Below are 14,826 nucleotides of genomic sequence, written 5' to 3' on the forward strand. Positions count from 1 at the left end.
TCACCCTCCAAAGACCTTACTGGTTGGTAGGATAATTGCTCATTTTAAATTGTCCCACGATTACGCTAGGATTAAATTAGGGGATTGTCAGGTGACATGGCTCAAAAGACCAGAAGGGTTATTCCGTGTTGCATCTGAATAAATAAAAACTTGAGTTTAATTGTTGAAATATTATTGTTGGGAGGATTGGAATTCCTATATTTTGCGAACATCTATCTTCATATCACTTCTCATTCACTGAGACCAACTCAGAAATCTGAATTCCTGGAAAGAATTTCAGATTATGTTGAAGGGCTTTGGCCTGTAACATAAACTGTTCATTCCTCTCCACAGATGCTGCTTGACCTGCTGAGTTCCTCCAGTATTTTGGGTGTTTTCCTGAAAGAGATGTGTCTTTAAAGACCAACTAAGTGAGTCACTGGATCGGATATCTTAAGTGAAGAAAACTCTTGTGAAACCCAATCCCAGCTCGATTTAAAGATGAAAGGTCAGTCTGTGAATTTGTGTTGCACTTTCATGTCCTGGAGCCTAAAAAGCATTGATGTTGAGAGTAAATGATTCGTTAAGGATTGAGTTAATTGCCAACTCTCTCAGTTGCAACATTACGCTACCAGTTGAGGAAAAGGATGTGTGGAAAATTACAGGTTTTGTTGATCCAGTTTCTTGGGGTATTTTCAGAGCAACGTACGCTGTCCACAGGACACTCTGCAGCACCTGACCGAGGCACCTCGCAAACCCACCTCCTCTACCAAGTGGAAGGACAAGGGCAACAAAAGCACGGTAAGTCCACTTGGAATTTACCCTCCAACCGCACACCATTCTGATGTGGAAATATATCATCGTTCCTTCACACCATTGTTGAGAACGGAAGGCGTGGCCAGTGGTGGGATCTCATTAAAGATGGCAGAAGTCGTTAAATGGTAAATTGGATTATTATTGTCACTTGCACCAAGGTACAGTGGAAAATTTGTCTTGGATACCATTTGTATAGATCCATTTATTACAACAATGCATTGAGGTAGTACAAGGGAAAACAATAGCAGAATATAGAATAAAGTGTTACAGTTACAGAGAAAGTGCAGTACAGGTGGACAATAAGGTGCAAGGCCATGACAAGATGGATTGTGAGGTCATCATTCCATCTAGGAACTTGTCGATGCTGGAAACTCGAGTCTGGAGCTGTATGCTTTCAGCCTTCCGTATCTTCTGCCTGACGGGAGAGGGGAGAAGGGAGAACGTCTGGGGTGGTGGGGTCTTTGATTCTGCTGGCTACTTTACCAAGGCGACAGGAAGTGTACAGAGAGTCCATGGAGGGAGGCTGGTTTTGTGAAATGCTGAGCTGTGTCCACAACTCTCTGTGGTTTCCTGCAGTCACACAAAGGATGATAAATGACAAGGGATTATGTACTGGGTGTGGAGGCTGACGGGGAGAAAGTTCAGGAACATTGGAACTTGGTTCTGTCTGGGGAGAGGCAGGGTGAGGGCAGAAGTGTGGCAAATGGAGGAGATGTGGGTGAGGGCTCCATGGGCCACACTCAGGGGAAGCCATGTTTTCTCATCAGATTCTTAACGCTTGATTGAGGGACGACCATCTGAAAAGTTAATACAACTCTATTCAATGTTCGAAGTAAATTTATTATCAAAATAAATACATGTCACCTTATACAACCCTGAGATTCATTTTCTTGCAGGCATTCACAATAGGACAAAGAAATACAATAGAATCAGTGAAAAACTACACACAGAGACTGCCTGACAACCAGTGTGCAAAAGAAGTCAAAACTCTGCGAATACAAAAATAAATAAATAAAACAGTATAAATAATACTGAAAACATGAGTTGTAGAGATCACAAAAGTGAGTTTTCAAAACCACCCAGTCTATCTTTTGTCATTTCCCTATTCTAATCATACCCAGAAAATCAATAAGGAACATTTGATTGATTAACTGAGGAGAAATATCGATACATGAGGAAGGAGCAAAGGGGTGGATTCCCAGAGATTTGAAGTCCTTGGAAAGATAAGTTAGAGTCGAAGGTAAAGTTTCCGATTCAGATTCAGACAATTTATTGATCACATGTACATACATTGAAACATACAGTGAAATGCAACTTTTGCGTTAACAGCCAACACAACCGTAGGGTGTGCTGGGGGCAGCCCACTAGTCTTGCCACAATCTCTGGCACCGACAGACCTCACCCATAATGCTTGGCAGAACATGACAAGACAGAACAACAGCCAAACAAAACTCTTATCTTCCACCCATGCACGCATTTGCACACTCCGATGGTCTGCGTGGGCCAAAGGGCCTGTATTCACGTGCTTTGTCTCTAAATAAATAATTAAGTGCTGTGATGCTAATTCATCCCATATTGTAATATGTAAATACACTCAGTGGCCACTTTATTAGGTACACCTTGTACCCCTGCCCGTTAATGAAAATATCCAACCAGCCGATCATGCAGCAGCAATTTAATACATAAAAGCATAAATGTTGTCAAGAGGTTCAGTTGTTGTTCAGACCAACCATCAGAATGGAGAAGAAATGTGATCTGAGTGACTTTAACTGTGGATTGCTGGTGCCAGATGGGGTGGTCTGAGTATCTCAGAAACTGCTGATCTCCTGGGATTTCACGCACAACAGTCTCTAGAGTTTACAGAGAATGGTGTGAAAAACAAAAATCATCTGGTGAGGAGCAGTTCTGTGGGCAAATGTGCCTTGTCAATGAGAGAGGCCAGAGGAGATGGCCAGACTGGTTCAAGCTGACAGGACGGCAACAGTAACTCAATAACCACACGTTACAACAGTGGTGTGCAGAAGAGCATCTCTGAATGCACAACACATTGAAGTGGATGGGCTACAGCAACAGAAGACCACACCGGGTTCCATTCCTGTATCTAATGAAGCATTCATTGATTGTAAGTGCAAGTGTAAAGCTTTGATTTATGTGACCCCAACAACATACAGATATGTCAAGATAAATGCTCTTCTGTGTAAAAATTGAAATAAGAGGAAAGTTTTATCAAAACAATTGAAGAAAACTTGCTTGTAACAGACACTTTATTTTCACAAAATTCGATACAAAAGTCACCCTGAAATACAACATAAGCTCCATAACTAAATGAAACTACTAAATAAAACTTCAGCAATGTCAAGACAATTGATGTGACTTTCTCAGTCAAAAGTAAATCTGCTACCTCCAGTTAAATTTCAATAAATTCTTCTTTGAATCATTAATATTCAGAATCCTTTTTCCACAAATGCGTATTTTCAGTTGTGGCATGTTAATGGGTACCACCGCACATGACTTGAATAAAACTTTCCAACTATTGACACCATTTCAGTCTCGAGAGGCAGTACGGCTGCCTGGATGGTTTCAACAAGGGTCTGTCTCGAATCCAAAAGGCTGAAATGGATTCCTCCACCTTGAATCAATCTATAATAATATGGTACTTTCAATCTGAGGCAAACTGATGTAATGTTGTGGCTTTATAAGCTTTTGTTCAGCTTACGTTTGGAGTATTGTGAGCAGTTTTTGGGCCCTGTATCTCAGAAAGGATGTGGTGGCATTGGGGAGGGTCCAGAGGAGGTTCGCAAGAATGATTCTGGGAATGAAAGGGTTAACGTATCTGGCGGTTTTGATAGCTCTGGACCTGAACTCTCTGGAGTTTGGATGAATGGGGTTGATGTCATTGGAACCCACTGAGTGTTGAAGGGCCCAGGCAGAGGGGAAGATGTTTCCTGTAGCGGGGAGACCAAGACCAGAGGGAGCAGTCTCAGAATAGAGCCTTAGGACAGAGATGAGGAGGAGGCGAATCTGCAGAATTCATTGCCACAGACAGCTGTGGAGGCGAGTAAAGCCAAGGTTGATCAGAGTTTCAAAGGTTACAGGCAGAAGAATGAGTTGAGAGGGATAATAAAACAGCCATGATGGAAAGGTGGAGCAGTCTTGATGGGCCAAGTGGCCTTAATTCTGCTCCTATGTCTGTTCTGTCTTCACCCTCTAACCCACCCCTCACCACTACTTTATCATTTCCTGTCAGAGTCACCTAATGTACAGACACTCCTATGCCAAGCATCACTTTATGGACATAAATCAATCTCTGTATAGAAGCTATCTTAAGTATTTATATTGATTGTATTTTTATTATTATTGTGTTATTTATCTTGTTGTGGTTTTTTGTGCTGCATCAGATCTGGAGTAACAATTATTTTGTTCTCCTTTACACTTGTGTACTGGAAATGGCATTAAACAATCTTGAATTATATAATAATCTTGGTCTTATTTGAGCAGTTAATTGTGTAAATGTTTTGTCAGCCAGAACGGGAAGAAATTTAACAAAATTGACAAGGGGGGTACAAATTAATTTATGATCTGTTGATGGTTCTGATAATCCAGTCACGGAACTTTGCCACAGCTGTATATACCCCAGGGTATCTCCTGTCTCCACAATGCTTGCCCCATGATACTATCCCGTATATTCTGCCCTTACAGACCAAGGGACCACCAGAATCCCCCTGTTAAAGAAAAAATAGAATACCAGGAATGAGTTAATAGGCAGGACCCCGGACGGACATTAGAAAACAGCAAACACACAATGGCAGAACTTGCGGAGAGTAGGGGGCAAGAACGTCTTCCTTTTGCGCAGATCCCCCATTCTCAGCTTGCTCCTGTGTCACCTTCCTGTGCTAAGTGAATACAGTCCTCACATCAGCAGAGTCTTACATGGTTGTGTCATAAAGGAGTTAATCCCATAGACACTAATTAGTCCATAAGAAAGCAGCATCCATGATCAAGGACCCCCGCCACCATCCAGGCCATGCTCTCTTCTTTCAGGTGCAATTGGGGAGGAGGTTCAGGAGCCTCTGGTCCCACACTGGCAGGTACAGGAATAGTTACTACCCTCCAACCATCAGGCTCATCACCCACCCCAACTCTGAACTGATTCCACAACCTGCAGACTCACGTTCAAGGATTCTACAGCTCTTGTTCTCAATATTTATTTATTTCTCTCTTTATTTATTTATGTATGTATGTTTGTATTTATTTGTCTGTTTTTTGCTTGCACATTGGTTGTCGGTCTGTGTAGTTTTGCATTGATTCAATCGTATTTCTCTGTTCTATTGTGAATGCCCGCAAGAAAATGAATTTCAGGGTAGCATATGGTGACATATATGAGCTTTGATAATAAGTTGACTTTAAACCACGTGGAGTATTGTGTTCATTTCTGGTTGCTTATTAATGGAAGGATGTGGGAGCTTTAGAGAGGGTGCAGAGAAGATTCACCAGGATACTGACTGGATTACAGAGCGTGTCTTATGAGGATAGGTTGATCGAGTTAGGGCTTTTCTCTTTAGAGCAACAGAGGATCAGAGGCAACTTGATCAAGGTGTGAAAGATACTGAGAGACACAGCTACACTGGACACTACCTCACTATTTTTCCCATCTCTTTTTGTACTACTTAGTTAATTTAGTTTTTTATATGAACTTCTTATTGTAATTTATAGTTTGCTGTGCTGTTGCTACTAAACAACAATTTCACAACATATTTAGTGATGTTAAACCTGATTCTGATTCTAAATCTAAAATATTTTTGAAACAGCTAAGAGCATTAGAGCCAATTCGATTAATTCAGAACCATGCTCACGTTATACACACTCTCCCAGCTACAGTACATCTCTCTGTGTCAGTCCTAACCTGGTGTGGGTCCCCAGCATTAGTGATGGCAAATTGAACCAGTTTGTTGACACGCAAGGGACGGCAGATGCTGGGCTCTGGAACAAAACGTCATCTGCTGGAGGTTATTGCTGAGCTGGAGGTCCCTATAACCCCGTCCCAAGCCCGGCTGTGAAAGGAGGAGGGCTAGGTATGGGGCTAGCAACCCCGTCCCGTAAAAACCCAGAGAGCTACAGAAACTCCAAAGACCTCACCCCTGGCAGAGGAAGGAGCTTCTAAGATGGGCTAATACTGGCCCAGGACAGAGGACTCCGGCAAGCTACGGTCAGGCTTAAGAGAAGAAGAAGGAAGGTCTTGTACCTGGCAGGAATCCTTGCCTCCTGTTTTGAATCCAGCGCAGATCATGTTGGCTGTGATGTTGCCGTTGTATGAATCAGTGTGGTTACACCGCGAATTGGACACGATGGGCAGTCTAACTGCTCTCAGCATCCTGGGTATGAACTTCCCATTCGGACTGACGAATCCCCATCCTGATACTTGGCATAATGTGTCTGCCTGCAGTCTCGATCTTTGGCGGGGCAAGGGTACAATACCCACAAAGTAGTTCAACCTGGCGGGTCGAGACAGCTGTTTATGAGACAGGACATAGTATGGTCAGACAGTGACGTCGTTCTCAGCTGGTGTTAGTGATAGAAATGTGTGTGGGCACACACACGGGTGAGAGAGAGAGAGAGAGAGAGAGAGAGAGTGTGTGTGTGTGTGTGTGTGTGTGTGTGTGTGTGTGTGTGTGTGTGTGTGTGTGTGTGTGTGTGTGTGTGTGTGTGTGTGTGTGTGTGTGTGTGTGTGTGTTAGTGATCATTTTGTAAGCTGAATTTAAGTAACAGCCTTTCAAAGTGACAAAAATATTACAAACAATGCTTGGCAGTGCGCCATGTGACGTTTGTTGAACAGACATTTGGACAGGCACTCTACGTGGACAGCAGAGCTTTCAAATATGGGTCAAACATGAGCACATGCATTAGACTCAGATGGCAGTCTTGGTCAGCATAGGCAGGTCGGGCCGATAGGCCTGTTTCTGTGTGGTGTGACTCTAGAAGTCTAGGATTCGATGGGTTACGGTCAATTACTATGCAAATTGGCAGGCATGAGATGTGAGCGTCGCAAACAATGTGTGCAGTTAATCAATAGGCTCTTCATATACTGTCGCTGGAACTTAAGACCAGAAGACCATGAGCAGAATCAGGCCGTTCAGCCCATTGAGTCTTCTCCATTATTCCCTCATGGCTGATTTACTATCCCTCTCACCCCCCCCCCCCATTCTCCTGCCTTCTCCCTGTAACCTTTGACATCCTAAATAATCAAGGACCTATCAGCCTCCACATTAAATATAACCATCAACCTGGCCTCCACAGTCAGGACTTAGACAAGATTAAAAGGATGAGCAAAGAAGTGGCAGATCGAAGTGTAAGGTTGTACACTTTGGCAGAAAAAATAAAACCATAGACTATTTTCTAAATAGAGAGAAAATTCAAAAATCTGAGGTGCAAAGGAACTTGGGAGCCCTTGTGCAGAATTCCCTGAAGGTTAATTTATAGATTGAGACTATGATGAGGAAAACAAACATGATGTTAGCATTTATTTCAAGAGGATTAGAAATATAAAAGCAAGGATGTAATGTTGAGGCTTTATAAGACACTGGTGAAGCCTCACTTGTATTGTGAACAGTTTTAGCCTCCTCATCTGAGAAAGGATGGGCTGACATTGGAAAGAGTTCAAAGGAGGTTTACAAAAATTATTCCAGGATTGAAATGCTTCTTATATGAGAAGAGTTTAATGACTCTGGGCCTGTACTCACTGGAATTCAGAAGGGTCTCATTGAAATCAAATGTTGAAAGACCTCAATAGTGGATGTGGCAAGGATGTTTCCTATTGTTGGGGAGTCTAAGACCAGAGGACACAGCCTCAGTGTAGAGGGATGTCTATTTAGACAGATGATGAAGAATTTCTTTAGCCAAAGAGTGGTGAATTTGTGGAATTTGTTGCCATGGGTAGCTGTGGAAGCCAGATCATTGGGTATATTCAAAGCAGATGTTGATAGCTTCTGACTAGTCAGGGCATGAAAGGTTACAGGGAGAAGGCAGGAGATTGGGGCTAAGAGGGAAAATGGATCAGCCATGATGAAATGACGGAGCAGATTGATGGACCAAATGGCCTAATTCTGCTCCAATATCATGTGACCTATTGGGTTGTTGAAGTATTGTCCATCTCTGAGTGAGACATCAAGAACACCAATCAGTCAAGCCAAAAATATCTTCATTGTGGCTGTGGATGGCATAGTAGTGTTGCAGTCGACACAATCCTCTGCGGTGCCAACAATCCACATTCAATTCCCCCCTCTGTCTGTACGGAGTTTGTATGTTTTCCTCATGGCTGTGTGCAATTCCTCCCACATTCCAAAGACGGTCAGGTTAGCTTTAGTAAGTTGTGGGAATGTTATGTTGCTGCCAGAAGCACGGTGACTTTTGGTCATTGACACAATACGATGCATTTCACTGTGTGTTCTGATATTTCGTTGTACCAGATACCAAAGAAATTCAGCAAGATGTGTGGTTGAAGAAGAGGGAGGAGCTGGTTTGTGTCCTTTTCTATTCGATTCCGCCTTCTCCAGCCCTGTATCTCTTTTACCAATCAACTTCCCAGCTCTTTACTTCATCCTTCCCCCTCCCAGTTTCACCTCTCACCTTGTGTTTCTCCCTCCCGTCCCTCCACCTTCTAACTCTGACTCCTCATAGTTTTTTTTCTCCAGTCCTGCTGAAGGGTCTCAGCCCGAAACATCAACTGTACTCTTTTCCATAGATGCTGCCTGGCCTGCTGAGTTCCTCCAGCATTTTGTGTGAGGAGCTGGGTTAAGTCGAATTTGAGTCTTGGAGTCATAGAATACTACAACACACAATATGTCCTATGGCCCATCTAGTCAGTACCAAATTGATACCCTACCTTGTCCCATCGACCCACACCCGGACCATTGGCCTCCATACCCCTCCTATCCATGTACCTATCCAAATTTCTCTTAAATGTTACAATCAAACCCACACCCACCACTTGTGCTGACAGCTTATTCCACACTCTCACCACCCTCTGAGTGAAGAAGTTCCCCTCATCTTCCCTTTAAACTTTTCACCCTTCACACTTAACCCATGGCCTCTAGTTCTAGACCCAGCCAGCCTCAGTGGAAAAAGCCTGCTTACTTTTACCCTATCTAAACCACTCATAATTTTGTATACCTCTTTCAAATCCCCCCTCAGTCTCCTGTGCTCCAGGGAATACATCTCTAACCAATTCAGCCTTTCCCTGTAACTCAGGTCCTTAAGTCCCATCAGCATCCTTGTAAATCTTCTCTGCACTCTTCAAATATTACTGAAATCTTTTTTGTAGGCACACAAAACTCCAAGTTAGACCTCATTCAACATAACACCCCAACTCCTGTACTCAATACTCTGATTTATGAAGGCCAACAGACCAAAAGTTTTCTTTATGACCCTATCTACCTGTGACACCACTTTCAACAAATGATGGACCTGTATTCCCAGATCCCCCTGTTCTACCACACACCTCAATGCCCTACCACTCACTGTCTAAGTCCTACCCTGGTTTGTCCTCCCAAAGCGCAAAACCTCACACTTGTCTGCATTCAATTCCATCTGCCATTTTTCAGTCCATTTTTCCTGCTGGCCCAGATCCTACTGCAAGCTCTGATAGCCTTCCTCGCTGTCTACTTTGCTTACATGGGCATATAAGGGAAAACTGATGGCCTCAGTCCTTGATGTAAGGAAACATCTAGCAATATTTTATAGTGTTCTAACCATAATGCATACATATGCCAGGTATATTGGTCCTCTGGCACTCCCTAGCTTTCACAGCTATTGGATGTTTTCATCCAACCAGCAGCCAATGAGACATTGCATTTAAATTAGAAATTGAGCATCCTAGATGTGACCGAAAAGGAAGCAGCCTCCGAAGGCAATGCCACCTGGCCAGGAAGTTTACCTACACCTTCAGAACCAATGCAGGTGAGTGAAATTATGTTCATACTTTCGGTTTGAACAAATGTGCCACATTCAGAACGTTTGAGTGTTTACTTGTGCATCTGTCAGTGCAAATATTTCAAACCCAGACCAGGATTTGGAGATTTTTAAACAATTATATTTAAGTAATCTCACTGTCCTGATGATTATAACGAGGCATGGATTTTCCAGCCAGCAGTGTCCAAAGACAATACTGATTATAATTGTTAATGAAGGGAGAAATAAACATTTAGTTCAGATCAGCAGTAAGGCTGATCAACACCTCCACCCACTAACCCACCCCTCCACACCCCCAAACACCACTACTTTATCATTTCCTGTCAGTCACTCCTGTGCCTAACGTCACTTTATGGACATACAATCAAATCCATTAGATATAACCTATCTTATAGATTTGTATTTAATTATGTTTTTTATTATTATGTTCTTTATCTTATTGTGTTTTTTTGTGCTGCATCAGATCCAGAGTAACAATTATTTTGTTCTCCTGTACATGTGTGAACAGGAAATGACATTAAACATTGTTGAATCTTGAATCGTGAATTAATATAAATCATAAATCAGTACACAGAGGAAAAGGTAGACGATCTTGGCTTTGGGCAGTTCTCGTGAACTTTTCCACAGAGATAACAACTCAAGTTAAGAACTCTTCAGTTTTAAGCAAAATGTGGCGGAAATACTGGCTGAAAAGGCCAGTTCAGTGGAGAATACATATTATGCAGCTCCACGGATTGATTACACCGTAAATAGGTCAGCAGAACCGGTTGTCTGTCCCTTCATCCTTTGAAAGTATTGTGGAAGTTTTGCAAGTTGCCCCACTGTAAAGTTATGCTTACTTACAAAATCACTGCCTGTCTAAAGATGATTAAAACTCATTTATCCAGATGTTTGTAGAAGCTCTGGATCTTTGTAACAGACCATCCTGAAGATAAGTGACCAGTGCACAAAAGGAAAGAAGAAGGATTTTAACATGTTTTTGTGACAGATACATCCCCAGGTGATAGTATGTGCTGAGCAACACTCACAAAACTCTGGAGGAACTTAGCAGGTCAGGCAGCATCAATGGAAATGAATAAACAGTTGATGTCTTGGCCCAAAACAGCAACTGTTTATTCATTTCCGTAGATGCTGCCTGACGTGATCAGTTCCTCCAGCTTTTTTTTGTGTGTTGCTCTGGATTTCCAGCATCTGCAGAATCTCTTGTGTTTATGATTGTATATCCTGGATCGTAACAATGTGTGCTGCGTGTGACTTTATGTTCTGTCTTTTGCACAGAGGAACAATGTTTACAATGTTTTGTTTAGCTGTATACATGTGAATGGTTGAATGAAAATAAACTTGAATTTGAACTTGATTATATTATCATAAATTAGAACCTTTAAGATTGCTCTGCAGCTCGTAAACATGAGGGTCATTCACCGTTTAACACTTCCTAAACTTGAACGCTCCGAAACTTCACACACAAAAGATGTACCTTAATCAACATGATGTCAGAATCTTTGCTCTCTGGATCATACCGAGGATGTGGAATCATCTTAGATGGGCAAAACGTTTGTTCGGTCCCTTCATATCTGGTGATCGAGTGCTCCCCTGCAACTATCTGTACAGACTCAGTCCCTCTGTAATGAGACATGAACACACAGCCATGCGTTAATGCCACCTCTTCATTCCTGTGGTTGGAAGGTGTTTAGTACAGAGATCTACAAACCCAACTTTGCAGTGTGCGGCAGTCACAACCCATCGGCGATGAATCAAAGAGCCTCCACAATAATGAATTCCTCCCGGTCTTTTCAGAGACACCTGGTACCTGATGGAGTGAGGCAGTACTGAATACCCACCAACAATTCGCGACTGCCCTGGAGGTGAAAGAAACTGCCAGGTTATACCGTTTATCATATTCTTACAAAACCAGCAGATACTGTATATTTGAACTAACTTATTATGACCCACCGCTGCTTGAAATTGCCCACAGATGTACTATCGTACATCAAAATCTCTCCATAGCAGTGGATATATTGTAGCATATATAACTGAATAAGCGAACACTCACCATAGGTTGTAGGTGATTTCAGGAAGAGCAGGAGTATATAAAGGTTGGAGACATTCATTTTGTGTTCCGGGAAGAGCAGGGCTAAAACTACTGCGCCTACCGCTGCTTAATAGGGAAGTCACTGACTCAGAGCTGTAAGCAAACAACAGAATGTCAAGTGTTCTTTTATCCAGTTACTGAGTTCCCTGCAGCAGCTTTCCTGGTAACATTATATATTGTAATTAACTTTAAATGGGAATCATTGAAACTGAAATCACGTACAAACAGCGGAGGTCCTATTCAGCTGCCTGACTGTGTGAGAGCTGAAAGTGATCACGTTCAGTTCCACATCAACACCGACTCTATTGGAATTAATTCCTTAAGATCCAAGATTAATATTATCAAGGATTCCTCACGTCTGTCCAATAATCTCTTTGCTCCCCCCCCACCATCAGGCAAGAGGTATCATAGCATGAGGGCAGGGAACGTTAGGATGGGAAGCAGCTTCTTCCCCCAGACCATCAACTCCCCGCCAACACGCAGGTCTCATCATGCAATAAGTGCCAGTAGCATTATACTGTTCACTTTCTAACTTGTGTCATAAATGCACCTTACGTTAAACATCAATCTTCTGGAATATATTTTATTATTTGTTAACTTATTTGTGGTAATCACACTTTATGTGTTGTGTGTGAGTTATATTGAAAAGGTCAGGGTGTCAGGGCCAGAGGCGAGGAACGGGCCAGTTCACCTCGCTATTCTGCGAGATTTACGCTGAACTGAGGCTGTGGCCTGTAACTAACGGGCTCCTGGACCAGCTGCAGTGATGGCTGGCTTTGTAGCTGTGAACTTGTTGATTGCTTGCTTATATTATTTACATGATTTGTACTTTTTGCACATTGCGTGTTTGACAATCTGTTTTTTCAATGGCTTCTGAAGGGTTTCTTTATTTTGTGGCTCCCTGTAAGGAGACAGATCTCAGGGTTGTATACCCACACGTGCTTTGAACTTAGTATTTTGTTTATGAACTGTGTTGTGCACTTTGGTCTGGAGGAATGTTTTTCCATTTGGCAATATACATGTGTACAGTCGAGTAACAACAAGCTGAACTTGAACTTGAAGATTGTTTATTGGCATTCTTCAGTGATGGGTGTATAGGAGAACAAAATGATTGTTGCTCCAGCATAACAAACACAATGAAAACTCCACAGCTCGTGTTCTCAAATGTTATTTATTATTTATTTATTATTGTAATTTTGTTTTACTTTTGTACTTGCACAACTTATCATTCTTTGCACATTGGTTGTTTGCCCATCTTTGTGTGTTGAATTTCATTGATTCTATTGTGTTTCTTGGATTTACTGAGTATGTCTGCAAGAAAATGAATCTCAGGGTTGTATATGGTGACATATTTGTACTTTGATAATAAATTTGCTTTAAACATTTGAAAAATACTATAAATATCAATCTAAAATCAATCCTATAAAACACAATGTACAAGTAATTGTTATATACATGCACTGATTGTATGACTTCCTGTCCACCATAGTGCAGTTTCCGTACCATACAGTGATGCAACTTGTTTAGTTTACATTAATTGAATTTGATAGTTTAATTTATACTTTTAAACTTTGCAAAATAGAGGAATTTTCATGCACACACAATCAGTGGCCACTTTTTTAGGTACACTTGTACTGTACACTTGCTTGTTAATGCAAATATCCAATGACATGGCAGCAACTCAATGCATAAAAGCATGCAGACATGGTCAAGAGGTTCAGTTGTTGTTCAGATCAAACATCAGGATGGGGGAAGAAATGCGACCTAAGTGACTTTGATCACGGAATATAGTTGGTGCCAGACAGGGTGGTCTGAGTATCTCAGAAACACACCTGTACCTGATTGCCTGGGATTTTCATGCACAACAGTCTCTAGAGTACACAGAGAATGGTGTGAGAAACAAAAATCATCCAGTGAGTGGCAGTTCTGTGGGCAAAAATGCCTTGTTAACGAGATGAGATGCAGCCCTCTTCCCCCACCCCCACGTTTACAATCTGGAGTGATTTGCTCTGACATGGGAAAATCTCCTTCACTTTTCAGTCAATGTCAGTCAAAATGCAATAGAAAAGAGCACAATGTGTGGGGAAAACTAACTATCTGTTGCCATGGTAAACCTGCTTCATTACTTAAACTACAGGCCAGGAGTCAGCCTAAGGCTGGAAGTGACAAGAAAGCAGAAGACTTTCAGTAAAATACTGGTTGATGGTGTGAAAGCAACTGAAATGTCTTACCTTAAAACACCTTTGTAATGGCTGCTTTGGCCACTCTTTCACTTGTATATTATACTGACAGTCTACACACAGACACACACACACACACACAACAGAGACACAGACACACACAAACACACACACACACACAGACACGCACGCACACACATACAGACACGCACGCACGCACACACAACAGAGACACAGACACACACAAACACACACACACAGACACGCACACACACACATACAGACACGCACGCACGCACACACACACAGACACACACACACTTGGGCATATTATCTGTGACCACTTTGCACTAAACTGGACATTTTTGTTCTTCTTGCTTGTTTCATTGTGTACAGTGCATGTTTATGATTTTCCTGTGACCGCTGTGTATCTGAAGCGTGTGCCTGTGAAACTGCTGCAAGGAAGTTTTTCATTGTATCTGTGCATATGTGTATTTGTCCGTGTGACGATAAACTTGTCATTACTTGGCCGTAATCACCGAATTTGAAAGTTCACCCTTGACTTCCAAAGAACCTTTGGATCCGATAGACACAACCTCTCACTCCGCAAGGTTTGTGGAGTTAGGCACTGAATAACTAACGCCTGCTGCTGGCTGACCCATCCCGAGCCAGCGGACCAGGTTTCCGGATGTGTAGCTGGGTCAACAAGGCTGGGCCTGGGGTGACCCCCAAGTCAGAAACGGAAGCCCCGTGATCGGCAAGTCCTGGGGTCAATTCCAGAGGTGGAAGACCTTA

General features: G+C 42.3%; 2 protein-coding genes across 7 annotated transcripts in view; one reads left to right on the forward strand and one right to left on the reverse strand.

Moving 5' to 3' along the window:
* Positions 1 to 363: 363 nt before the first annotated feature.
* Positions 364 to 14,826, forward strand: part of LOC140718487 (trypsin-3) — a 44,167-nt gene continuing 29,704 nt past the window's right edge. Inside the window, exons 1-2 of one of the 5 annotated variants that reach the window (XM_073032341.1) lie at positions 364 to 487; positions 679 to 780. The gene's annotated coding sequence lies outside the window, so the exon portion shown is untranslated. Of the gene's footprint in view, positions 488 to 619; positions 781 to 802; positions 954 to 11,556; positions 11,642 to 14,826 lie in introns of those variants that run through there. The other 4 variants (XM_073032342.1, XM_073032340.1, XM_073032344.1 and 1 more) reach the window with 4 other exon arrangements.
* LOC140718489 (trypsin) lies at positions 1,416 to 11,885 on the reverse strand. 2 transcript variants are annotated; one of them, XM_073032346.1, is made up of 5 exons: positions 11,813 to 11,885; positions 11,471 to 11,618; positions 11,237 to 11,381; positions 6,038 to 6,304; positions 1,416 to 1,592 (listed from the first exon to the last, which is right to left on the reverse strand). In XM_073032346.1, the coding sequence occupies exons 1-5, from the start codon at positions 11,868 to 11,870 to the stop codon at positions 1,536 to 1,538; spliced, it is 675 nt and encodes a 224-aa protein (XP_072888447.1). In that variant the 5' UTR covers positions 11,871 to 11,885; the 3' UTR covers positions 1,416 to 1,535. The 2 variants fall into 2 exon arrangements, with proteins under 2 accessions (XP_072888447.1, XP_072888446.1); XM_073032345.1 differs by lacking the exon at positions 1,416 to 1,592 and adding an exon at positions 3,092 to 4,517.

This window comes from Hemitrygon akajei, chromosome 29 (genome assembly GCF_048418815.1).
Source record: "Hemitrygon akajei chromosome 29, sHemAka1.3, whole genome shotgun sequence".
Classification (NCBI taxonomy): domain Eukaryota; kingdom Metazoa; phylum Chordata; class Chondrichthyes; order Myliobatiformes; family Dasyatidae; genus Hemitrygon; species Hemitrygon akajei.

Excerpts from the sequence above, each read along its gene's own strand:
- LOC140718489 (XM_073032345.1), bottom strand. The coding sequence starts at position 11,870 with ATGAATGTCTCCAACCTTTATATACTCCTGCTCTTCCTGAAATCACCT. Across the intron at positions 11,382-11,470 it reads GCCGCACACTGCAAAGTTGG|AGGGACTGAGTCTGTACAGA; the intron begins GTTTGTAGATCT and ends GTCTCATTACAG. Across the intron at positions 6,305-11,236 it reads CTGACATCATGTTGATTAAG|CTGTCTCGACCCGCCAGGTT; the intron begins GTACATCTTTTG and ends TCTCATAAACAG.